Genomic DNA, 25011 nt, shown 5'->3' with positions numbered 1-25011 from the left:
CTTAATACTTAATAGAATAGTGTATAACGTTAATTAATTAGATTTCATCTTCTATTCTTAACTTATCATTAAAAATAACATTTATACAATGTATTTTTTTTTTAATAAACAATTTTTACGTGATGTGACGAAATTGAAATTTATTCTATACTTGTCTTTTTTTTTTTGTTCAAAAAAATCGTTTGTTTGTTTGATTATTGGTACTCGGAAAGAAATTTAAAAAGTTGTTTACTGAAATAAAAAAAAAATTATAAGAGATTGTAAATAAATATATGAAGCGATTGAAATTAAAGTTTAAATTACCATTTAAGTCCTGTGGCTGGCTTATTGGTTTTATAGCTTTGCTGTCGCCAACTGTTTTCTTAGAATCAAACATAGAAATACCTGATACGTAAGAGATGTCAGATCCAGCTCTTGAAGGCACAAAATCTTTCCAATTTATGTCAGAATCGTCCAGATTTTGATTCATTATATTAGACAAATTAGTGCTACTTCCATAATTGGATCCAAGACGTGGGGAATATAAAACTGATGGTGTTGGTGGAACTTCCGCCATTGGTGGCCTAACGTTCGTATTTAATGGCTGTGAAATTGTTTCAATAGATCTGACTTGTGGATGAGAAATAGGCAAATGAATATCATTATGAGATTGTTGTTTTGTTTGGAAAAGTTTTTGTTTCTGATAATCTTGCTGGGAAACTTCGAGCCGATGATCTATTTTAGGTTTTTTCTTTTCAATTGGTTTTAGACTTGAATCAAATGAATCATCAGTATAAGAAATTTTCTTCTTTAGATGATTAATTTTTTCGTTTGAAAAAGTTTTTTGAATAGGATGTGACTCGAAATGAATTTGTGCTTCAGTTTGAGAAGGTATTTTTTCATAATTTGAAACTTCGAGTTCCTCTGTAATACTGAGTTGTCGACAAACTTTTTCAAGTGTTTCCGCATTAGGATCATTTGTTTCGTTAATTTCTTGTTCTTCAACAGTGTCTATATTTACATCCTCTTCATAAGTCTCAGTTGGAATTGGATCATTTTCTTCTTCATAAGTGTTTTGTATTGGAACTACGGGAACACTCGGTTCATCACAGCATATTTCTTCCAGTCTAAGAGTATTAACTGAGATTGAATCTGAAAAAATTTTGAATCACGTTAATAATGATTGTTTTATGCCCAAAAAAGATAATTAAACTTTACCTGAATCAGACCGTTTACGCAGTCTTTGTGTATAACAAAATGGGTCTTTTGGTGAAGTTTCAGCGTATACTGCTCGCATAAAAGAAAAGTCAATTCTTGGTGGAGGCATTTGTTGTCTCGCTAATGCTTTTTCTCTCGTTTCTGCTTCGAACTCAGCCATCATTTTTTGATGCTATAAAAAATTTTTAATGAAAATTTCTTTTACAACACGAAAAGAACAAGATGACACTGGATATCATCCCAGATTATACTCAGCGATGTCTGTGGTGAAAAAAAATTTCAGATAGTAGCTAGAAAAATTCAGATTATACTGCGTGATATCTGGATTATACTCATTGTAATCTGGATTATATTAGCTACTATCTGAAATTTTTTTCACTCATTATAATCTAGGATGATATCCAGTGTTATCTTGTTCTTTCCGTCAAGATATCCAAATCATTCATTATAAATTATAATACAAACTTGCTGGAATATTTCGTTCCATTTTATTTCTAATTTATAGTATTCATCAATCAACCTATTAATTTTATTTTGTTGATTCCATCTATCTAATACTGTTTCAGATAATTTAATAACAACTGATTGTATTTTTAAATCATCGATGTCACTTCTTAAATTTAACATTTTCTGATACTCCACTCTTTTATACTCCTGAATCATACATTGAATTTTCATTTTTTCAACTTCGTTTTTATTTTTCTTTCTCTCTATAGCCAGTGGAAATTTCTCGTATTCGGCCTGAAATATAATTGATTATCAACGTAAATATGTAATTTATAATAATAAAATAATGGTTTTATATGATAAATTTTATTTATACTTCATATTTAATCCATGTTTCCTTGTATGTTTCTAGGATTTTTAAGAATCGTTCTTGATCAATTTGTGCTTTTAATAAACTGTCATTTTGTTTCTCTTTAACTAGACATAATTTTAGAATTTTTTCGTTCTCAATTTTTCGTAAGCTATAAAAAAATTAAATTATTTTTATTAAATAATAAGAAGAATGAATAATTATCGTTATTACTTACCTATCTAAGGTAGTCTGAAAAATTATCTTATTTTTTTGTTCTATTTGAGTCAGCTGCTTTAATCTTTTACGGTCTTTAACAAAGCTCGAAATAACTGATTTTAAGCTCTCAATTTGTCTGTTAGTTTCTAAATATAAAAGATAAAGTATTTAATATAAATAACAATAATAACATTTTTAATAACTTCAAATGAAAATTAAGTTAGCCGAAATCTAAAAATTTTTATAATTTTTTTTTTATTGAAAAAATTATTACAAAAAAAAAATTTCATTTGTAAAAAATTTTAATAACTAAGTGCAATTAAAAAAAAATATTTTTTGTTCCAATTTAATTGATAAAAAAACGGCAAAAAATTGAAAACGTCGGCTAACTTTAGATGATATAATTTAAAACATTATAACAAATGATCTTATGCAATTATTTACCTTTGATTTCTTTTTCTTTATTGACTACTTCTAACGATAATGTAGTAGATAATACTTGAATAAATTGTGGATCGTTTAAACATTCTTCTAGAGATTTTTCTTCCATCGTTAATAAAATTTTTTAATTCAATAAAATTTTTTTTTTTAAATCTCAAATGATTGTATTTTATAAATCTGTAGATTTATTTAATAAAAGTTAACTCGTGGAAAGCTTGAATTATTTTTCATATTATTTCCCATCGAAGTAAGGTTAGTTTTATTTCGACCCTCTAGATAATCATATATTTTTTAGAGAATTAAAAATTACATTAAACTAGCTTTTTTGAGCTATAAGAATTTTGCAAAATTATTACACCACACATATACATATAAATATACATGTATTTATTTGAATCATAATTTTGGGAATTTAACAGCAGCGCGCGCTACCGGCAATTATTTCTTTCATACTATACACCCTATAGCTTATAGTTAAAAGCTAAATCGTGGCTTTTTACTATATTACCTGTCTCTATTCTTTCACACTTAGCTTCCGTCGAGAAATGCTAAGTGCGGTTAATGAATAATTTTTAATTTTCGTATTTAAAGAAATTGCGAGGTAAGTTTACATGGTGATGAGTGCGAATTATGTTTTTTTCTTATTGTGTACTATATTAATATTCCCGGTTGAAGTAAATTTAACCACATATGATTACTAAAGATTCCATAGGTTAGACAGTGCGTTCGTAATTCACACCCGTTTAGGATACATGCCATAGAATTTTTGACATATATGCACTTATTTTAGTGACATAAAATTCTGAAAATAATGATAAAGTATTGAAAAATTATTTTCATATAAACAAACTTTCTGATATATATTAAGTACATTCACGTATGTCATTATTTATGTTTACTTTTAGCGCATATTAAATATCGGCAAAACTATCCTAGCTGACAAAATGGCTCAGTTAGATTAATTTTTGGTGTATTAAAATTCAAATGGTTTTTTTTTTTTTTTCAATATTTTCAACGTACGATTATGTCGTTATTTATTTTGAATCATAACTTCAATTAATTGCATGATACCAGATTATTGTCAAAATTAAACTAATGATAGAAATACTACGTTTACTTTTCTTGGAATTTTATTTTTAGTTTTAAATAACTTTACGATTAATTACCACATCTTGATTTTTTTTTCCAGTTAAACCAGAACGATGAGTAAGTTCTTCACTACCGGTACGGATTCGAACTGATAGCTCATCAGAAGAAGAGCAAATTCAACGAGCACCTGCCGCTAATTTTACAGTAAGCATTGATTAATAAATATAAAAAAATCAAAGTAAAAACTACCGCATAATATTGAAATCATTTTTTTTTTTATTTCAGTTCAGTGATGAAGAAGAAGAAACAAAGCGAGTGGTTCGTTCCACGAAAGAAAAAAGATATGAAGATCTTAAAAATAGTATCAAACTCATTCGAAACTATAAAAAAAATAAAGATATGAGTAGTATGCTTTCATGTATGTATACTTAAAAATTATTTATCTGCATGAGTTATTGATATTTAATTATTAAATAATCTAATATTTATTTATTTTATACGTGATTAGGTTTTGAAGAACTTCAGAAATTTTACACTAGAGCTTTGCCAGTAGTGGCAAAAGAGGAAGGTGGCTTAACTCCAAGGTTCTTCTTAAGATGCTTAGTAGAAATGGAGGATTTTATCAATGAACTTTGGGAAGATCGTGAAGGTCGAAAAAACATGTCAAAGCATAATTCAAAAGCTTTGGGTTCATTACGTCAAAAGCTTCGTAAATATAATAAAGATTTTGAAGAAGAGATCGCCAAGTTTAGAGAAAATCCTGAACAAGATGATGAAGAAGAAGAAGATAAACCCAAGGAAGATTCAGAATCTGAAGACGAAGAAGATCGTCCTTCAGCTGTTAAGAAATCTGGATCAGAAGTAAGTGTACCAGATGCACAAAAGATTAAGAAAGTCACGATAGCTGATGACGATCAGAGTGATAGTGACTCTGATTGGGGTTCGGATTCAAGTAGTGATTCTGAAAGTTCTGATGACGATGGTCAATATCAGAACTTCCGTGAAAGATTCATCAAAAAAGCTACGGATAAAGACGACGACGAAGATAAAGCAAAGAAAAAAGAACAACGAAAAGAACGCAAAGATAAAGAACGCAAGAAGAAGCGTGATGAAGATGATGATGATGAAGGTGAATGGGAAACTGTTAAAGGTGGTCTTGTTGTTCCATCTGAAAAGCCAAAAATGTTCGCCAAGGATGCTGAAATTAATGTTCCAGCTGTCCTAAAAAAACTTACAGAAGTTATTGCTGCCCGTGGAAAGAAACGTACTGATAGACGGGAACAAATTGAATTATTGCATGAATTATTATCTATTGCTGAGGCGCACAATCTTGGCCCCGCTGTAATAGTGAAAATTAAATTTTCCATTGTATCTTCAATTTTTGACTATAATCCGAAAGTATCGGATGCTATGAAACCAGAGTATTGGTCCAAATTATTAGGACGTATAGCTGAAATGCTTGATATGTTGCGTGCCAATCCGGATATGCAAATAGCTGAGCATATTAATGAAGATGCAGAAGAGTTTCAAAACCCTCCTTTTAAACTCCACGGATGTGTACTCACACTTGTTGAACGTTTAGATGAAGAATTCACTAAACTTTTAAAGGAATGTGACCCTCATAGTAATGAGTATGTCGAAAGATTGAAGGATGAAAAGCAAGTAGCAAATATAATTGACAAAGTTCAAGAATATTTAGAGCGCCATGGTAGTGTGTCGGAACGTTGTCGTATTTACTTACGCAAGATTGAACATCTTTATTATAAATTTGATCCAAATGTATTGAAGCAAAAAGAAGGTGAGATCCCAGCTGATGTAGTAACATCTGTCCAAGTTATGGAGAAACTCTGCAAATATGTTTACGCTCATGATGGAACTGATCGTCTTCGTACTCGAGCTATTCTGTCGCATATTTATCATCACGCACTTCACGATAATTGGTTCCAAGCGCGTGATCTTATTTTGATGTCTCATCTCCAAGAGACTATTCAACACTCTGATCCAGCTACACAAATACTGTACAATCGAACGATTGCTCATCTTGGTTTGTGTGCATTCCGACATGCTAACATTAAAGATGCTCATAATTGTCTTGTAGATTTGATGATGACTGGTAAGGTCAAAGAATTGTTGGCACAAGGCCTTTTACCACAACGACAACATGAACGCAGCAAGGAACAGGAAAAAATTGAGAAACAACGTCAAATGCCTTTCCATATGCACATTAATTTAGAATTACTTGAATGTGTATACCTAGTATCTGCAATGCTCATAGAAATACCTTACATGGCTGGTAAGTCGTCGTTTTTTATTTTTTAACTTAATTTTCGTAAATTGAAAAATATAACACAATTGTATTTTACAGCTCATGAATTTGACGCAAGACGGCGTATGATTTCCAAAACTTTTTATCAACAACTACGATCCAGTGAACGTCAATCGCTCGTCGGACCACCAGAATCAATGAGGGAGCATGTTGTGGCTGCTGCTAAAGCAATGCGTAATGGCAATTGGTCAGCTTGTAATAATTTTATTATTAATGAAAAAATGAATGCTAAGGTATTATAATTTTTTTTTTTTTTTTTTTTTTTTGACAAATTAAGTCTCTTACTAACTTTATTAAATGTTGAATAGGTTTGGGATTTGTTTTATCAAGCTGATAAAGCTCGTGCAATGCTTACTCGATTGATCAAAGAAGAAGCTTTAAGAACTTATCTATTTACGTACTCTCATGTTTATGATTCAATTTCTATGCCAACATTAGCTGATATGTTCCAACTTCAACGACCTGTTGTACATTCCACTATCAGTAAAATGATCATCAATGAAGAACTTATGGTAATTTCATTATTGACAAATATCTAGATTTATTATAAGTAAGTAGTTAGATGAACATAGTATGAAAAAATTATCATTACAGGCATCTTTGGATGATCCATCTGAAACGGTCGTCATGCACAGAAGTGAACCCAGCCGTCTACAATCATTGGCTCTTCAACTAACTGATAAAGTGAATAACTTTGTTGATTCTAATGAGAGAATCTTCGAGATGAAACAAGGTAAGCATTTGAGTAAGAAAACATAAATAAAAAAATACTATGTGTAACTTAATCCGTAAAACTAAATTATTTTATTTCTAGGTAACTTTTTCTCACGAGGGAATCAAGGCAACTTCCGTGATCGCCAGAATTATAATCGTCAGGGTGCGGATTGGAATCGTCAAAGACGAGACCGCGATCGTAACCGTGAAGAAAACCGTAACTATTAATTTGATTTTTAGAACAGTTCTACGAAAACATAGAAGATTAAATTATTTCTACATCATTCATCATTGTAAATAAATATTATTAATTAAAAACGATTTTCCGAATCTTTTTTAACAGAACCAACAACAATTTGTATTTCATAACAAAAATTTATTAATTTTTACAAATATACAATGTGTAAATGTAACAGATTTTTTTAATTGATATCTATGCATCTTGAATGCTTTTGAAAAGCTTGTCACTAGTTAATAAACAATCTGAAACAATAGCAAGTTTAATTCCCATGGATTTTTCTATAAATCGACACGCTGATATTTCCCCGTATGTTATTCCTCCTACAATGCAAATAATTACAATTTTTGGTTGTACCACTGTGTGAGGCCGATTGACATGACATTCAGGTAAGTTAATTAAATCTTCATAGCCTTTAGGATTAGAAACTTGTGATATTACGGTTTTTAAAAATTGAGCCTAAAAAAAAGAACAATTTTTAGTCACAAAGGATTGGAAACAAAAACAAAAACTGGAGCAGCTTACAATAGCTGGTATATATGCACCGCTGAACACATAACTTGGGCAAACAGATGTAGTCTCTGATTTTTTTGATTGATTTGGAAGTAATTTCATACGCTGAGCATTGCTGGTCCATTCACCACTCCAAGTCGGCAATTTGTTTAAAATGTTTTCTTTTTTTTGACGTAAAAATCCACAAGCTTCGAGTTTATAAAAAAAAGGTATATATTCATATCCATGAGCGTGAAGATGAGATTTTTGAATTATATGAGACTCATTAGGAGTAAGACCACTGCTGGTAATAGAAAGTAAACACAATAAACGAAGACTGCGTATTGGATAATCATCTGGAAACAAAACACTTGATAAAATAATTAGTATTAAATTTTATTTTTTTTTATTTTTTTTTTTTCAACTAACTAATATATCTTTCTATGTAATCCAGACATTCTTTTCTCTTTGTACATTCAAGTATTGACTTTTCCATTGATTGCAATGTTTCAAATTCTGAACCTAATGCACTGATTATAGCTTCACATGCAGATATATGTGAAGCTAAAAGACGCTTTACTTCAGCTGTTTTTGATAATCGAGTTGCTACATAATGTCCCATTTCAGCCAATTTCATATCCTGAGTTGCTTCTTGTTCAGCTAACATAAGAAATTATATTAGATACTTTTATTACCGTATAATAAAATCATTAAATAAAATTTGTAACTAAAAATTAAACATACATTTTAAGGCCTTAGCCATAGCACGAAGTTTCGGAAATACATCGCTAAAATGGATATCCCGAATGTCTTCGTAAACTTGATCTTTTTTAGGATCTAATTTTATTGGAGTTTTATCAATAACTGCTGTATTTACTGTAATGGGCACCACTTCACTTAATAAACCCAAATAAGAGACTGGTGTCAAAAAAGTAGATACTAAATCATAAGAACGATCCATAATAATAAGTCCGCCTATCTCATTACTGCTACAATTTGAAGATTTTGTGTCTTCCCGTATCGTATCAATCATTTTTAACACTTGATCACTGTGTTTACCAAATGACATTGAGAACTTAGGCCAACCAAGAATTAGTTGAAGAGACCATAGGTTTCGAGCGAGACTTGGTAATAAACTTGTATTCTTGTGATAATATAAATCGACAAATATTGGACATTCTAATGACAATACATTGTCGTCAATTCTAATAAACTCCCATGACAATGCTCGCACGGTCACTAAGTCAGCCAGTCCTGATGATTTAAATAATTAAAATAAAATGAAATCATAATTACTATTATATAAAATAACATAAGTACATTACATTAAATTAGTTTTACCTTCTTCTTCAATAAGAGAGTGCACCACAGTAGGTATATATGGATTTATCAATATATGAAAATTTAGACCATCAGATTGAGATATTTCTGATTGAATTTGATCAAGCACTCTTTTACAAGATATAAGATTACTAGATATTAAAAATATTCGCTGTGAGTTTGTAGGTTTTAAACCCGGTTCTAGTAAATAGATTTTATCAACTCCATGTTTTCTGTAAAAATTTAAGATTTTTTAGTTTGAATTTTCAACTTACATTGAATGAAAATATAATTTACTTGAGAACAGTAACTCCAACGAATGAATCCAATGGTTTCATCAATGTCTGCTCAATAATAAAGTCTTTTTTTCCAAAAATTTGGTCCAAAATATCAATAAGCTTCCTTTGACTTATTTGTTGCAAAGCATTTAATTTGTCATCAAATGTAATGTCCATTATATAAAATAATTCCTCTATAAAAATTGTTTAAGCAATTTTTTTCGTTAAAACATTTAATTCATAAAATGAGAACCTTACACATGTAAATAAATAATTAAAAAAAAAAAGAAAAAAACTTACTTCTATAATTGGAGAATAAAAATAATTCGATTGCGCCCAGTCAACATTGAAAAAAGTACTTATTTTCAAATATTTTTATCATATTTTCAGTCAGTCTTCATAACAATAATGATTTTGTTTATTTACGAATGAGAATTTGTTTTGGCGTAATAAAATTATTATCTATGTTTCTCTTACCGTGGAGCGATAAGTAAAAGTATTATGTTAGTATGTGATGGTATATGGAGAAAAATCTTGGAAATTGTTTAGATGAACCGTCAGTATTATTAGCTATAATATGACATGAAAATTTTTAATTCTTTATCAGTCCAACTTTGAATGTACACCTCAAAATTAAATTTATTGTTGTTTTTTTAAATTTATTTTAATCGAATTGTTCATACTTATATATATGAGTTAATCACATCAAATATTTAGTAAAATATTTCTTATTTATTATTCATAAGTTTTGAAAAATTGTAATGATTGGCAGTAAAATAAGGAGTCTGATAGATAATAAAACAATAATAGTTTCAACTAGAAAAAAAAGTAAACAGTGGATAGGAAAGCAACGTAAGGATTAATTTCTATAATACTTAAGCAAAACTAATTATTTAAAAAAAAAAAAAGAATGTATTAATATTTTATTTAAACAAATTCAACTCATGAAATTGAAGATATGCGAGTAACATTACTTTTTGTTCATACTAATTAAAAAAAAAATAACAAACATTCCAATTGAAATTATTATTACAGTCTTTGCTTTTAGAATATAAATAATTATAATAGCTGTATTGAATTAGTAGGTTCTATTGATTTAGATAAAGTAGATTATTTACTTCTAAGACTATTTTTAAGAATAAATCATAAATCACAGACTATATATGAAATTAAAATAAATTCTGCTTTCAGTTATTAGCCACGTTCAAGTTTACTAAGTTCTTGGCAAATCTTAGCATATCTTGTAGCAACAACTTAAAGTAACTATATTGTTTTTTAAAAAAATCTATAATAAAACAATGCAAGGTATATTTATTTAAGTGTGTCTAAATATTAATTTTTTGGTAGATAAAGTCAGCCCTACTCAAAACTTATTAAACCTGAACGCAGCCATTGAATCTACGCATTAAAATTGAAATATTAAACAAAAGAAAGTAATAATGTGAAATAAATAACAAAATAAATAAATGATTGAACGTAAGCCTAGTGTTGTGGATAAACTGGATAGTTACCATTGTACTGATAAAGATTGTCAATGTCCTTTGGTCTATAGGAATTTTCATCACGTGGAATCCCATTTTGTTGATAAAGTCCTCCAACATCGATGAAATCTTGGTCAAATGCTGGTTGTACTTGAACATGAATAGACAAAAGGTCGCAGCGATGATAAAAATCCATTACGTCGTTGTAGAATTTAACGGCGTCAAATCCAGGGACGTTGAAGTTTTTAAGTTGTTCGATGAAGATTTGTAAGTTTTTACGCCGAATGTGCTCAATGTTGATCGCTCCATTGACGTCTCCAAAAGCGTTGTCGTATACAAAACGTTGCCTGCTTCCAGGTGGATATTTGTCACCATTATGATTATTGTAAATGTTAAGTGTGTTCACATTATCTTCACCGTTCTTCGGTTCCATTAGAATTGATGACATTTGACCGTGAAGTTGGTCATTGTCTTGTGCGCTGTTTTTATCCCTTGAAAGTTTACTGATGACATCAGAAGCCTGGCGAACGGTGCGAGGCTACAAATATAAATAATGCTGTGAAGCGGGAAAGAATAGGAGTTACGGTAATTATTACGTGAAGCGTTCCACATTCACGTAACAGAATATTGGTAGGAAAGGATTGAGAAAGGAATGTGGAGAGGATCATCTTAATGTGAGTTTATAGAATATGCGAGAAAAAATTATTAGATAGCTCTCGGACTGGGATTCGAACCCAGAACCTTCCGAAGACATGTCGGCTACTGTAACGGTGCGCTTTCTTGCGTAATGGGGGTAGTTAATGCCATCGGGATTGCTATAAGAATAAAGTCCATCCAAATCGTCAGTTTTTGAGTTCGCCATCTCTCTAACTGGGAACTTTTGACCGTAAATTTGATCAATGTCGTTTGGAAGGCTTTTACTTTCAAGATAGACATCTGGAGATAGATGAACGTCCCGCTTGCTTCGTTGCGGATAATTGGCAAAGTTATCGCTGTTGTAGGAGAATAGTCTATCAATATCCTGTCCGTTTTGTGAATCAGTATCTTCGTTTGTTTTTGGTGAGTGTGAAAAATAAAGCCCTCCAATGTCCCTTATTACTGCTGCTGACGTCGTTGCGACCAGTAGTTGGAGTAATAATATCTGAAAATGTAATACAAAAATTATATTTATTAGAATTCAGTTGGGAATTTATTATTCACGATCAATACTGTAGTTGCTAAAAATTTAATAGATTTGACAAAATAACATTAAAAGAAAAGCGAACTAATTTTTTTGGTAAATACAATATTCGTTTATAAATCGTTTATTAATTACTAAATTTCTTGTAGAATTTACGTCACATCATAAGTAATTAAAAATCCAGAATCTTAATAGAAAAAACACGAAAAACGAAAAATTTTTGTAAAATAATTTCCCCTACAAACAGAACTTTGTTTCAATTATTTGAGCAATTCCCTTGAATAATGGAATAATTTTTTATTACATATTATTAAATACATTAAAAACGATTATTATTATAAAAATAATTCAAAATACTATCTGCAAATCATTAAATAAAAGAAAAACACAAAACCTGAAAATTTTCAAAGTAAAAGAAAGAATGTAAAACTTACAAAGTGCATTTTCGTTGAATAAATATTGTTAAGTCACGCAAAGTTTATGATTGGAAATCGTCAAGATTTGGATGAAAACTAATTTTAGAAACCACTGCAGCCTTTTCAAAGGTGACAATTACCTCCCTTCATTTTTCGGTAAGGGAAATGGAAAATATCGGAGTGGGGAAATAACTTTTGCAGTTTATTGGTCAGAATATTTGGGTAACTGTATGAAAATTCAACAAAGTGGGCAGCTTTAAATAATGAGTATAGATAATAAAATTGAAAAATCCAGAAATTTACTATTACCATTGATTCACAATATTGAAGTTATTTTATTATACAGCTGTTAAAACTTCTTTTTCTTTACAAATTTATTACCAAGATTTGATAAATCTCACATACATTAATGAGAACGAGAATAATTTTCTCTCTTTTTCTCGAAGTGAGAAACTCAAATTTATTTACTCAAGTATAAAGTAATCCACTCATTGAAAGGTCGTGTGTAATTTAAAAAAAATTCTAGTTTCTTTTGTTATTTTATGATGATAATTAACATTAACATTTAAACATTGACGGCATTAAAAAAAGCATTTTATCATTCGTTCAGCAAAATTTTATCAAGTTTTTTTATTCTTAGCTCCGTACAAATAGGCGTACATATAACTTTTATGCGGGAAATGCTGCTACAGAGCAAGAATGGAAAGAAAGAATTCAATCGTGCTCGCAGTAATTTTACTTGATGATATAGTATATTACACTACGAGGGCAGAAAGTTGAGATTCCTACACTGCGCACCGTGATGCCGGAGGCGAAGCCGAGTGCATCATGTCGCGCAGTTCAGGGCTCTCGAATTTCTGCCCTTGTAGTGTATACTAGTTTTCTTGCTATCCGGTCAAAAGTACATAAAAAATTGCGTTGAAAAAAATTGATGCCTGCCCCCGATATTTGCGGCACAAGCGAAGTGAGTGCTGCTGGTCGGGGGAGGGGGGGGGGCAGGCATCAAATACACCTGTCAATAAAGATACTAATTTATAATCTATCATATTACTACTTTATTTTGAGAAAAGATCTTAATTTAATTAAATAAATTTAAACTTATAAATATATTATAAATTAACTCTGATTTTAAAAATAAAAAAAAAAAAACATGCATAGAAAAAAAAAATGAAGAAAAAAATCTGTTTGTGTATTTTTTCAAATATTTATTTTTAACTTCCCGCTAAAAAAAATTGAAAATTTTTTGAAATTCGGGAAGTTATTGGTTTTACCCCGTTTTGCCGAAATCGAGTTTTCATCAGATCTCGACGTTTTAAGGTCACAGGAAGCTTCCCTGACTATTCTCGCGATGGTGTCCGTGCGGCTGTGTGTGTGAGTGTGTGTGTGTGTGTATGTATGCAAACCGCTTATAACTTTTAAACGGCTCGGCCGATCGGATCGAAATAGGTGGCGATCGAAAGAGTATCATTGCCATGAAATTTCATAGAAATTTGAATCGATTCGGTTCGCTAGATTTTGAGAAATCTCAAAAATAAAATTTTCAAAAAATCGTTTTTTTGGAATAACTTCTAAACGGCTTCACCGATAAATTAAAAAAACTGATCAGCTCTCAAGTTTAAAAAACCACGTCGATTGCCACGAGTCCCATTAAAATCGGTTGATTCGTTCGAGAGTTATCGAAAACGAAAAATTTCGAAAAAAGTGTTTTTTTCACATAATTTCGACATTTATTTTTAGATCTTTGATGAAATAAAATAATTATTGGAGCCAAAAAAATCACGATTATTATTGGATGATTATTGGAGCCAAAAAAATCACGATTGCCACCAAGAACGTGAAAATCGGTTGATTATTGGTTCGTGAGTTATCGTCGTCGAAAAAATTCGGAAAAAGTGAATTTTTCAAATTTCTCTAAGATTTTCGGTTTGATCAGTTTGTGTTCACAAGCATATCATAGATTTTGAAAAACTGCGTGGAATTCTGCCAACCGCGTGAAAATCGATTGATTCATTCAGAAATTATTGCAGTATGAAAATTCAAAAAATAATGTTTTATTAAACTTCTATCAGACTTTTGAGCTCGGAGAGCTCGAAATAATATAAATTATATTTTTAAGCTCGAAGAGCTCAAAAACGTCGTAAGTGCAATTTTAAGAGCTTATTTATTGAATGAGCGGGAAGTTACAGGGATGGCCTTTAGGGTTAACCGTTTTCCAGATTTTCTATAATTAATTTAGCTTTAACCTAAAATCATTGACAGACAACAAGACAGATACATTCATAACAATCACAAGTAAGGTTAGGATTATAAACATAAGTTATAGAGTGAGCGCGACTATCGACTTTTGGACTTTCTGTTGATAAAGTCGATAAATCATTTGAGTGTGGTAGACCACTTAGAGGTTTATGACACTCAGTTAACTTAGTGTTCTTCCTTTTGGTTGCTAACTAACAGTAGTATTCACCACTATGTACGATCATCAGTTGCTTTCTTATCCATATAGATCAAATCCATAGTTTCATTGATTAGTATTTCAATTTTGCTCAGAAGATAAATATCTTTCACTATTACCAAGCCATCTCCACAGTAATTCATTCATTTTTTCCTTCAGACAATCTTTCAATTTTTCACATTTGAAGATGTGTTGGAGAGTCTTATCATCATCCTGGTACAACCTGAACTACAAATCTTTCGTTTCTGCCTTTTCTGTATAACCGCGACTGATTCTACACTGATAGAAGGATTTCTTAACATTAAAGAATATTTCTTTGTATTTAAGAAATCATTTCTTAGTATTTAAAAAATATTTCTTTGTAATTTCTTTGTAATTTCTTAAATATTAAGAAATATATATATTTTTTAAATACTAAGAAATATTTCTTAAATATTAAGAAATATTTTTTAAATACTAAAAAATGATGTTTAAGAAATGATTTCTTAAATACAAAGAAATCTTCTTAAATACTAAGAAATCCTTCTATCAGTGTACATAAAGCTAAATTTATCCAGCTCAATGTTTTATTATCTATCTAGAAAGGCTTAGAACTAACTTTTTTATGAACTTGAATCTGGGTGTACAAGATTTATTCTTGTTTCTTTTATTCTTCTCCACTTTCAGGATTATCTAGTAGAAAAGTAAATCATTGTTCAGCCGCTTTTCGATAGTTGAAACTGATTCCTTACGCCATTTTCTTCAAAGACTTACTTGTTCATCAAATTCTTGAAAACAACCTACAGTTCATTCACTTATATGACTGCTTCCATTAAATCAGTATTATCGTTGTCATTGTTACTGCTGTTTCCCCTGTTACTTGCTTCGTTTTCACTATATACGTCCCGCACCTTCAGCTCCACATCTGCTCCTGGCTTGTCTATTGCTTTTATTATAATCATTGATTGCACTGGGTCGATACCACTCATCATATCTTTGAAGTGTAAAATCCAATGATCCCTTGGAATCTCTCTAAAAACTTCTTTTTCTGGGCTTCTCTGTGACATTCATTTATAGCTTTCCACCACTGTATCATAATGCAATTTTTGTTAATCTTTGCTCTTTTCTAATCTAATCATCGTCCTTTTTGAGCAGGTCTCTATGAAACAAATCCTAGCTTCGTGTAGGATCTTTTTGATCTCCTAGTTTTTCTTTTTCAGGTGTGTTTTCAACGCTTATTAGAACATATCATTTCGTTTTTGCCTAAGGTCCTTGTTGAACCATGGCTTATATACGTACTGATTCTTTTTTCCATCTCACAGGATCCGGCTGCTATCTTTGTCATTTTCAGGATATGACTATTTAAACAAGCCTGGCGGCTCCCTGCTGAGCTCAGCTCACTCTTTGGTCCCTCACTCATTGTATTCCTCTGCGTTCACCTGTACCTGAACTCGGGCTCGGCTTCAGATTCAATTTTCCCCTCTTCTTTAATCTTCTTTGCCATGTATTTGAAATTATCTTCTGGAGGATTAAACGTTAGATTAATTTTTTTACATTCATGTGCATTTTAATTATATTGAATTGTTTTAATTATTTATTTAATAATAATGATATTTGCTCAAATCCGGGCGGAAAGCGTCAACTTTTGTACCACTGCGCTAAATGAAATTAACGCTTTCCGCCCCCGTCGAGGAGAAATAGTATATTACTCACCTAGAGCAGTAAATTAAGCAATGTCTCAGATCACATGTAATGTCGACAAACATATGATCTGAGACACTTTACTGTCCTAGGTATGTAATAAATTATAAATTAAACAAAAGATACAGTAAACTAAGTGGTCAACAACAAAAATGTTAAAGCCTAAAAAATTCGATGTTATAATGATTACATCAGAAACTTTATACTAAATTATAAATTTATGGGTGGGGAGCATCTCTGCAGAGAATTTCTCTACATTTTATAATCCCTCAGCAGAAATCTTTATTTTAAAAAACTCAGTATAAAACTCTACAATGAAAACAAATCAATTTAAAAAATCCTTCATTTGAAAATCTCTCAGGAAACAATTGCTGTCAAAGCTGGACATTTCGTAGATAAACGGTGGTAAGTAATTTCAACACGGTATAAACAATAAGATTTACCGATACCGAAAGTTAATCCATTACGGAAGCGACGCGTTGTAAATCAGCCGGTTAACATGCAATCGGAAGAAACATGGAATCGTGACAAGTCAAAACAAGCTCCAAGGATTCCTTACCAAGAAGGAAAAGGGTTGAAACGAGTTATCGACAAGTCAAAAGTTCCTACTCTTATATTTCATAACAACGGTACGATAAAAAATATTGATTATTATCATCCAAACTGCCCTCGTAAATATGCCGTAGCTCTAACGAGAAGAGCCTCATCAATAACATAGATATAACTATCTGAAATTTTATTTTGTCTGCTATCCGCTAAATTCAGGGTCATATTGAACTCGCTTTTTTGAGTTATAAGAATTTTGCAAAATTATTACACCACACATAAGGTAAAAGCCCCAATTATTGACGCTATAAGAGACAAAGTTATGATTTCATTTTTTTTAAGCAATCAAATATAAATATCGATGAATTTTGTTTGTGGTAATGTCTTCAGTAATGTTTTAACTAATCAATTTCTTTTTTTAAAATGATAATCAGTGACATTTACTAATTAATTTTAAATAATTAAATATATGATCTGGATACACCAATTATTGACGGGTTAAAAAACTGATTGATCTAATTATTGACGTACCGTAACCCCAATTATTGACGCCCCTACTGCACATGCGTCGAATCATTTGGTTATATTGTTATTTATCAAAAACTTGATAAAAATTATTATGAATAATTATTATGAAAAATATAACAATTTGTTTAAAAACTTATTTAACACTAAAACACGCCGAGTTATTTGACAGTTAAAAGCCTTGAATATAATCGCGTATATAACGTATTTTATACTTAAAAAAAAAGGCGTCATAGCGCTGTCGACTGGCTGTCAATATGGGATTCACCATAAAAATTATGAACTAGTTATTGACTCCCATTATTTAAATATCATAAAGCATACAATTAATTTCGATTATTTAATTTTATAAATATTTCATATATTGTTAATAAAAAAAAAAATAGATCATATAATTACATGAAAAAATTAATTTAAACTCGGCAGTTAAAAAAAATGCTTTTCTAACACCAAAGTTGTTAAGAAAATAGACGCTCGTAAGCTGATTTGATGAACTGGTGCTAACTTTATTTTTTTTTAATAATTAATATTTAATATTTTGAACTGAATGTGATTTTTTTCAATTTTTTAATTAATTAGAATTTAATAAAAATTTATTTGATCGTTATTATTATTACGGATAATTTAATATATTTAAAAATAATTTAGGGTGTCAATATTTAGACCCCCGTCAATAATTGGGGCTTTTACCTTACACGTGTAAATGTATAGGTATTTATTTGAATCATAATTTCGGGAATTTAACAGCAGCGCCCACTATCGGTAATAACTTCTTTTATTCTCACGCCAGTTTATCCAGTTTATACCATACAATCTATAGTGTACTTAAAAGCTAAATCGTGGCTTCTGACTATATTACCTGCCTCTATTCTTTCACACTTAGCTTCCGTTGTGACATGCTAAATGCGGTTAATGAATAATTTTTAATTTTTGTATTTAAAAAAGTTGTGAGGTAAGTTTACATTGTGATTAGTGCAAATTATATTATTTTCTTATTTTGCACTATATTAATCTTCCCGGTTGAAGTAAAGGTACAAGCACATATGACTACTAAAGATTCCATAGGTTAAACAGTGCGTTCGTAATTCACCCCCGTTATAGATACATGCCGTAGAAATTTTGACATACATATATAGACTTATTTTAGTAACACTACATTCTGAAAATAATGATAAAGTATTGGAAAATTATTTTCATATAAATAAACTTTCTGATATATATTAAGTACATTCACGTATGTCTTTATTTATGTTTACTTTTAGCGCATATTAAATATCGGCAAAACTATCCTAGCTGACAAAATGGCTCAATTTGATTCATTTTTGATGTATTAAAATTCAAATGGTTTTTTTTTTTAATTATTCAATATTTTCAACGTACTATTATGTCGTTATTTATTTTGAATCATAATTTCAAGTTTGTTAAAACATTAAAAAATTCGTTTTTTTGAAAAGTATGCATTTTTATGACTGAAAAATTAAGTAAATCAAAATAGATAAATAAAAAAAAAATATTAAACTCAAATTAGTAATTGATTGCATGATACCAGATTATTGTCAAAATTAAACTAATGATAGAAATACTACGTTTACTTTTCTTGGAATTTTATTTTTAGTTTTAAATAACTTTACGATTAATTACCACATCTTGATTTTTTTTTCCAGTTAAACCAGAACGATGAGTAAGTTCTTCACTACCGGTACGGATTCGGAATCCGATAGCTCATCAGAAGAAGAGCAAATTCAACGAGCACCTGCCGCTAATTTTACAGTAAGCATTGATTAATAAATATAAAAAAATCAAAGTAAAAACTACCGCATAATATTGAAATCATTTTTTTTTTTATTTCAGTTCAGTGATGAAGAAGAAGAAACAAAGCGAGTGGTTCGTTCCACGAAAGAAAAAAGATATGAAGATCTTAAAAATAGTATCAAACTCATTCGAAACTATAAAAAAAATAAAGATATGAGTAGTATGCTTTCATGTATGTATACTTAAAAATTATTTATCTGCATGAGTTATTGATATTTAATTATTAAATAATCTAATATTTATTTATTTTATACGTGATTAGGTTTTGAAGAACTTCAGAAATTTTACACTAGAGCTTTGCCAGTAGTGGCAAAAGAGGAAGGTGGCTTAACTCCAAGGTTCTTCTTAAGATGCTTAGTAGAAATGGAGGATTTTATCAATGAACTTTGGGAAGATCGTGAAGGTCGAAAAAACATGTCAAAGCATAATTCAAAAGCTTTGGGTTCATTACGTCAAAAGCTTCGTAAATATAATAAAGATTTTGAAGAAGAGATCGCCAAGTTTAGAGAAAATCCTGAACAAGATGATGAAGAAGAAGAAGATAAACCCAAGGAAGATTCAGAATCTGAAGACGAAGAAGATCGTCCTTCAGCTGTTAAGAAATCTGGATCAGAAGTAAGTGTACCAGATGCACAAAAGATTAAGAAAGTCACGATAGCTGATGACGATCAGAGTGATAGTGACTCTGATTGGGGTTCGGATTCAAGTAGTGATTCTGAAAGTTCTGATGACGATGGTCAATATCAGAACTTCCGTGAAAGATTCATCAAAAAAGCTACGGATAAAGACGACGACGAAGATAAAGCAAAGAAAAAAGAACAACGAAAAGAACGCAAAGATAAAGAACGCAAGAAGAAGCGTGATGAAGATGATGATGATGAAGGTGAATGGGAAACTGTTAAAGGTGGTCTTGTTGTTCCATCTGAAAAGCCAAAAATGTTCGCCAAGGATGCTGAAATTAATGTTCCAGCTGTCCTAAAAAAACTTACAGAAGTTATTGCTGCCCGTGGAAAGAAACGTACTGATAGACGGGAACAAATTGAATTATTGCATGAATTATTATCTATTGCTGAGGCGCACAATCTTGGCCCCGCTGTAATAGTGAAAATTAAATTTTCCATTGTATCTTCAATTTTTGACTATAATCCGAAAGTATCGGATGCTATGAAACCAGAGTATTGGTCCAAATTATTAGGACGTATAGCTGAAATGCTTGATATGTTGCGTGCCAATCCGGATATGCAAATAGCTGAGCATATTAATGAAGATGCAGAAGAGTTTCAAAACCCTCCTTTTAAACTCCACGGATGTGTACTCACACTTGTTGAACGTTTAGATGAAGAATTCACTAAACTTTTAAAGGAATGTGACCCTCATAGTAATGAGTATGTCGAAAGATTGAAGGATGAAAAGCAAGTAGCAAATATAATTGACAAAGTTCAAGAATATTTAGAGCGCCATGGTAGTGTGTCGGAACGTTGTCGTATTTACTTACGCAAGATTGAACATCTTTATTATAAATTTGATCCAAATGTATTGAAGCAAAAAGAAGGTGAGATCCCAGCTGATGTAGTAACATCTGTCCAAGTTATGGAGAAACTCTGCAAATATGTTTACGCTCATGATGGAACTGATCGTCTTCGTACTCGAGCTATTCTGTCGCATATTTATCATCACGCACTTCACGATAATTGGTTCCAAGCGCGTGATCTTATTTTGATGTCTCATCTCCAAGAGACTATTCAACACTCTGATCCAGCTACACAAATACTGTACAATCGAACGATTGCTCATCTTGGTTTGTGTGCATTCCGACATGCTAACATTAAAGATGCTCATAATTGTCTTGTAGATTTGATGATGACTGGTAAGGTCAAAGAATTGTTGGCACAAGGCCTTTTACCACAACGACAACATGAACGCAGCAAGGAACAGGAAAAAATTGAGAAACAACGTCAAATGCCTTTCCATATGCACATTAATTTAGAATTACTTGAATGTGTATACCTAGTATCTGCAATGCTCATAGAAATACCTTACATGGCTGGTAAGTCGTCGTTTTTTATTTTTTAACTTAATTTTCGTAAATTGAAAAATATAACACAATTGTATTTTACAGCTCATGAATTTGACGCAAGACGGCGTATGATTTCCAAAACTTTTTATCAACAACTACGATCCAGTGAACGTCAATCGCTCGTCGGACCACCAGAATCAATGAGGGAGCATGTTGTGGCTGCTGCTAAAGCAATGCGTAATGGCAATTGGTCAGCTTGTAATAATTTTATTATTAATGAAAAAATGAATGCTAAGGTATTATAATTTTTTTTTTTTTTTTTTTTTTTTTGACAAATTAAGTCTCTTACTAACTTTATTAAATGTTGAATAGGTTTGGGATTTGTTTTATCAAGCTGATAAAGCTCGTGCAATGCTTACTCGATTGATCAAAGAAGAAGCTTTAAGAACTTATCTATTTACGTACTCTCATGTTTATGATTCAATTTCTATGCCAACATTAGCTGATATGTTCCAACTTCAACGACCTGTTGTACATTCCACTATCAGTAAAATGATCATCAATGAAGAACTTATGGTAATTTCATTATTGACAAATATCTAGATTTATTATAAGTAAGTAGTTAGATGAACATAGTATGAAAAAATTATCATTACAGGCATCTTTGGATGATCCATCTGAAACGGTCGTCATGCACAGAAGTGAACCCAGCCGTCTACAATCATTGGCTCTTCAACTAACTGATAAAGTGAATAACTTTGTTGATTCTAATGAGAGAATCTTCGAGATGAAACAAGGTAAGCATTTGAGTAAGAAAACATAAATAAAAAAATACTATGTGTAACTTAATCCGTAAAACTAAATTATTTTATTTCTAGGTAACTTTTTCTCACGAGGGAATCAAGGCAACTTCCGTGATCGCCAGAATTATAATCGTCAGGGTGCGGATTGGAATCGTCAAAGACGAGACCGCGATCGTAACCGTGAAGAAAACCGTAACTATTAATTTGATTTTTAGAGCAGTTTTATGAGAACATACAAGATCGAATTTTAGGAACGAAGTTCCTTATGGGGCGTTGTGAAGGGGTACCCTATCCGGAAAAAAGCGTTCGTAACGTTAAAAAAAATGCGTAAGATTTTTATGTATAGCTTATGGATGACTTTACAGTGTAATGTATAGTCTAAGTGATGATTAAACTTCGTTCCTATCTGGTGATCACGACACCACACGGTTTTTTTCAACATTAATGGTCATTGTAAATAAATATTATTAATTAAAACCGAAAAAGAAAAAAAAAACAATAACAATAAAAATTTTTTTTCAAAAAATTTAAATGCTGTCATTAATGCATTACGCTTCACGATTATTATCAGCGTCTCTCGAGTTCGGATCTTTTCTAACGGAACCAACAACAATTTGTATTTCATAACAAAAAATTATTAATTTTTACAAATATACAATATGTAAATGTAACAGATTTTTTGGATATATTAAAAATATGTAGATCTTTAATTATTAATTGATACCTCTGCATCTTGAATGCTTTTGAAAAGCTTATCACTAGTTAATAAGCAATCTGAAATAATAGCAAGTTTAATTCCCATGGATTTTTCTATAAATCGACATGCTGATATTTCACCGTATTTAATTCCTCCTACAATGCAAATAATTACAATTTTTGGTTGTACCACTGTGCGAAGCCGATTGACATGACATTCAGGTAAGTTGATTAAATCGTCATAACCTTTAGGATTAAAAACTTGTGATATAACGATTTTAAAAAAAATTGAGCCTAAAAAAAAACAATTTTTAGTCACAAAAGATTGGAAACAAAAACAAATACTGGAGTTACTTACAATAGCTGGTATGTATGAACCACTGAGCACATAACTTCGAGTTTATAAAAAAAAAGGTATATATTCCTATCCATGAGCGTGAAGATGAGATTTTTGAATTATATGAGACTCATTAGGAGTAAGACCATTGCTGGTAATAGAAAGTAAACGCAACAAACGAAGACTACGTATTGGATAATCATCTGAAAACAAAACACTTGATAAAATAATTAGTATTAATTTTTTTTTTTTTTATTTTTTTTTTTTCAACTAACTAATATATCTTTCTATGTAATCCAGACATTCTTTTCTCTTTGTACATTCAAGAATTGACTTTTTCATTGATGCCAATGTTTCAAATTCTGAACCTAATGCACTGATGATAGCTTCACATGCAGATATATGTGAAGTAAAAGGCGCTTAACTTCAGCTGTCTTTGATAAACGCGTTGCTACCAGGTGACATTGAGAACTTAGGCCAACCAAGAATTAGTTGAAGAGAACATAGGTTTCGAGCGAGACTTAGTAATAAACTTGTATTCTTGTGATAATATAAATCGACATATATTAGACATTCTAATGACAATACATTGTCGTCAATTCTAATAAATTCCCATGACAATGCTCGCACGGTCACTAAGTCAGCCAGTCCTGATGATTTAAATAATTAAAATATAATGAAATCATAATTACTATCATATAAAATAGCATAAGTTCATTCCATTAAAGTTGTTTTACCTTCTTCTTCAATAAGAGAGTGCACCACAGTAGGTATATATGGATTTATCAATATATGAAAATTTAAACCATCAGATTGAGATATTCCTGATTGAATTTGATCAAGCACTCTTTTACAAGATATAAGATTACTCGATATTAAAAATTTTCGCTGTGAGTTTGTAGGTTTTAAGCCCGGTTCTAGCAAATGGATTTTATCAACTCCATGTTTTCTGTAAAAATTTAATATTTTTTAGTTTGAATTTTCAACTTACATTGAATGAAAATATAATTTACTTGAGAACAGTAACTCCAACGAATGAATCCAATGGTTTCATCAATGTCTGCTCAATAATAGTTTTTTTTTTCCAGAAATTTGGTCTAAAATGTCAATAAGCTTCCTTTGACTTATTTGTTGCAAAGCATTTAATTTATCATCAAATGTGATGTCCATTATATAAAATAATTCCTCTATAAAAATTGTTTAAGCAATTTTTTTCGTTAAAACATTTAATTCATAAAATGAGAACCTTACACATGTAAATAATTAAAAAAAAAAAAAAAACTTACTTCTATAATTATAGAATAAAAATAATTTAATTGCACCCTGTAAACATTGAAAAAAGTACTTATTTTAAAATATTTTTATCATATTTTCAGTCAGTCTTTATGACAACACTGGTTTTGTTTATTCACGAATGAGAAGTTATTTTGGTGTAATAAAATTATTTTCTATGTTTCTCTTACCATGGAGTAATAAGTAAAAATATTATGTAAGTATGTGATGATATGAGGAAAAACCTTGACAATTATATATTGTTTAGGTAAACCGTCATGCGTGTATTATTAACTATAATGTGACATGAAAATTTTACTTTTATGAGTATAAATCAATATTATGAAACAAAGTAATTATGAAACTTAGAAAAATGAATAATATTAAAAAATACTAAAGAATTTATTATTGATAATAAATGCCAGGATGCTTTGTTTCATAAAGTGAGTTTTATATCAAGTTAGACTCATACCTAGATTAAATGAACGATAATTTTGAAAAATTGTAATGACTTTTTTAAATTTATATTTATATTAACAATATATTTATTTGTTTTAATATTTCATCAATATTGACAAGAAAATAAAGGGTCTAATAAATAATAAAATAATAATAGTTTTAACTAGAAAAAAAAAGTAAACAGTGGATAGGAAAAGAAAGTAAGGATTAATTTCTATAATACTT

The 25011-nt window shown here is 30.4% G+C and overlaps 5 protein-coding genes and 1 pseudogene across 8 annotated transcripts; 2 read left to right on the top strand and 4 right to left on the bottom strand.

Moving 5' to 3' along the window:
- Positions 1 to 146: 146 nt before the first annotated feature.
- LOC123261776 (probable ubiquitin thioesterase DG1039) lies at positions 147 to 3517 on the bottom strand. Its single transcript, XM_044723559.1, has 7 exons — positions 2657 to 3517; positions 2232 to 2358; positions 2021 to 2165; positions 1663 to 1938; positions 1198 to 1369; positions 304 to 1131; positions 147 to 231 (listed from the first exon to the last, which is right to left on the bottom strand). Exons 1-7 carry the CDS (start codon positions 2760 to 2762, stop codon positions 170 to 172), a joined length of 1716 nt encoding a protein of 571 aa, XP_044579494.1. The 5' UTR covers positions 2763 to 3517; the 3' UTR covers positions 147 to 169.
- Positions 3197 to 22733, top strand: LOC123261775 (eukaryotic translation initiation factor 3 subunit C-like). Of its 2 annotated transcripts, none has more exons than XM_044723557.1 (8): positions 3197 to 3254; positions 19055 to 19160; positions 19242 to 19374; positions 19465 to 21249; positions 21322 to 21515; positions 21592 to 21795; positions 21878 to 22016; positions 22098 to 22733. In XM_044723557.1, the coding sequence occupies exons 2-8, from the start codon at positions 19068 to 19070 to the stop codon at positions 22223 to 22225; spliced, it is 2676 nt and encodes an 891-aa protein (XP_044579492.1). In that variant the 5' UTR covers positions 3197 to 3254; positions 19055 to 19067; the 3' UTR covers positions 22226 to 22733. The 2 variants fall into 2 exon arrangements, with proteins under 2 accessions (XP_044579492.1, XP_044579493.1); XM_044723558.1 differs by lacking the exon at positions 3197 to 3254 and adding an exon at positions 18240 to 18342.
- LOC123261774 (eukaryotic translation initiation factor 3 subunit C-like) lies at positions 3848 to 7099 on the top strand. The gene is given in 7 exon segments (XM_044723556.1): positions 3848 to 3891; positions 3893 to 4160; positions 4251 to 6035; positions 6108 to 6301; positions 6377 to 6580; positions 6663 to 6801; positions 6883 to 7099. Coding segments are annotated over 7 exon segments (2754 nt in total). The 5' UTR covers positions 3848 to 3855; the 3' UTR covers positions 7011 to 7099.
- Positions 7144 to 9616, bottom strand: LOC123261777 (vacuolar protein sorting-associated protein 33B-like). Of its 3 annotated transcripts, XM_044723561.1 has the most exons (8): positions 9411 to 9615; positions 9130 to 9304; positions 8854 to 9065; positions 8495 to 8766; positions 8257 to 8314; positions 7942 to 8172; positions 7546 to 7868; positions 7144 to 7479 (listed from the first exon to the last, which is right to left on the bottom strand). In XM_044723561.1, the coding sequence occupies exons 2-8, from the start codon at positions 9285 to 9287 to the stop codon at positions 7216 to 7218; spliced, it is 1518 nt and encodes a 505-aa protein (XP_044579496.1). In that variant the 5' UTR covers positions 9288 to 9304; positions 9411 to 9615; the 3' UTR covers positions 7144 to 7215. The 3 variants fall into 3 exon arrangements, with proteins under 3 accessions (XP_044579496.1, XP_044579495.1, XP_044579497.1); XM_044723560.1 differs by having other exon boundaries at positions 8257 to 8766; positions 9411 to 9609; XM_044723562.1 differs by lacking the exon at positions 7942 to 8172 and having other exon boundaries at positions 8257 to 8766; positions 9411 to 9616.
- Positions 10506 to 12300, bottom strand: LOC123261781. The gene is made up of 3 exons (XM_044723568.1): positions 12206 to 12300; positions 11361 to 11732; positions 10506 to 11129 (listed from the first exon to the last, which is right to left on the bottom strand). Exons 1-3 carry the CDS (start codon positions 12212 to 12214, stop codon positions 10593 to 10595), a joined length of 918 nt encoding a protein of 305 aa, XP_044579503.1. The 5' UTR covers positions 12215 to 12300; the 3' UTR covers positions 10506 to 10592.
- LOC123260497 lies at positions 22729 to 24491 on the bottom strand (annotated as a pseudogene).
- Between the last annotated feature and the right edge of the window lie 520 nt (positions 24492 to 25011).

The sequence above is a fragment of the Cotesia glomerata genome, linkage group LG3 (genome assembly GCF_020080835.1).
Source record: "Cotesia glomerata isolate CgM1 linkage group LG3, MPM_Cglom_v2.3, whole genome shotgun sequence".
NCBI lineage: Eukaryota > Metazoa > Arthropoda > Insecta > Hymenoptera > Braconidae > Cotesia > Cotesia glomerata.
The sequence above is the reverse complement of the archived record's forward strand: the minus strand, read 5'-3'. Positions and strand labels throughout refer to the sequence as shown.

What these genes read in the sequence shown, in the direction of transcription:
- LOC123261777 (XM_044723560.1), bottom strand. Translation starts at nt 9,287, where the DNA reads ATGGACATTACATTTGATGACAAATTAAATGCTTTGCAACAAATAAGT. An exon ending in GTTGGAGTTACTGTTCTCAA is followed by an intron (nt 9,066 to 9,129) that starts GTAAATTATATT and finishes AAATTTTTACAG; the next exon opens with AAAACATGGAGTTGATAAAA. An exon ending in CTCTCTTATTGAAGAAGAAG is followed by an intron (nt 8,767 to 8,853) that starts GTAAAACTAATT and finishes TTAAATCATCAG; the next exon opens with GACTGGCTGACTTAGTGACC.
- LOC123261775 (XM_044723557.1), top strand. Translation starts at nt 19,068, where the DNA reads ATGAGTAAGTTCTTCACTACCGGTACGGATTCGGAATCCGATAGCTCA. An exon ending in CACCTGCCGCTAATTTTACA is followed by an intron (nt 19,161 to 19,241) that starts GTAAGCATTGAT and finishes TTTTTATTTCAG; the next exon opens with TTCAGTGATGAAGAAGAAGA. An exon ending in AATCTTCGAGATGAAACAAG is followed by an intron (nt 22,017 to 22,097) that starts GTAAGCATTTGA and finishes TTTTATTTCTAG; the next exon opens with GTAACTTTTTCTCACGAGGG.
- LOC123261781 (XM_044723568.1), bottom strand. An exon ending in ATTACGCAAGAAAGCGCACC is followed by an intron (nt 11,130 to 11,360) that starts GTTACAGTAGCC and finishes TTATATTTGTAG; the next exon opens with CCTCGCACCGTTCGCCAGGC.
- LOC123261776 (XM_044723559.1), bottom strand. Translation starts at nt 2,762, where the DNA reads ATGGAAGAAAAATCTCTAGAAGAATGTTTAAACGATCCACAATTTATT. An exon ending in GCGTAAACGGTCTGATTCAG is followed by an intron (nt 1,132 to 1,197) that starts GTAAAGTTTAAT and finishes AAATTTTTTCAG; the next exon opens with ATTCAATCTCAGTTAATACT. An exon ending in CCAGCCACAGGACTTAAATG is followed by an intron (nt 232 to 303) that starts GTAATTTAAACT and finishes TTTTTATTTCAG; the next exon opens with TAAACAACTTTTTAAATTTC.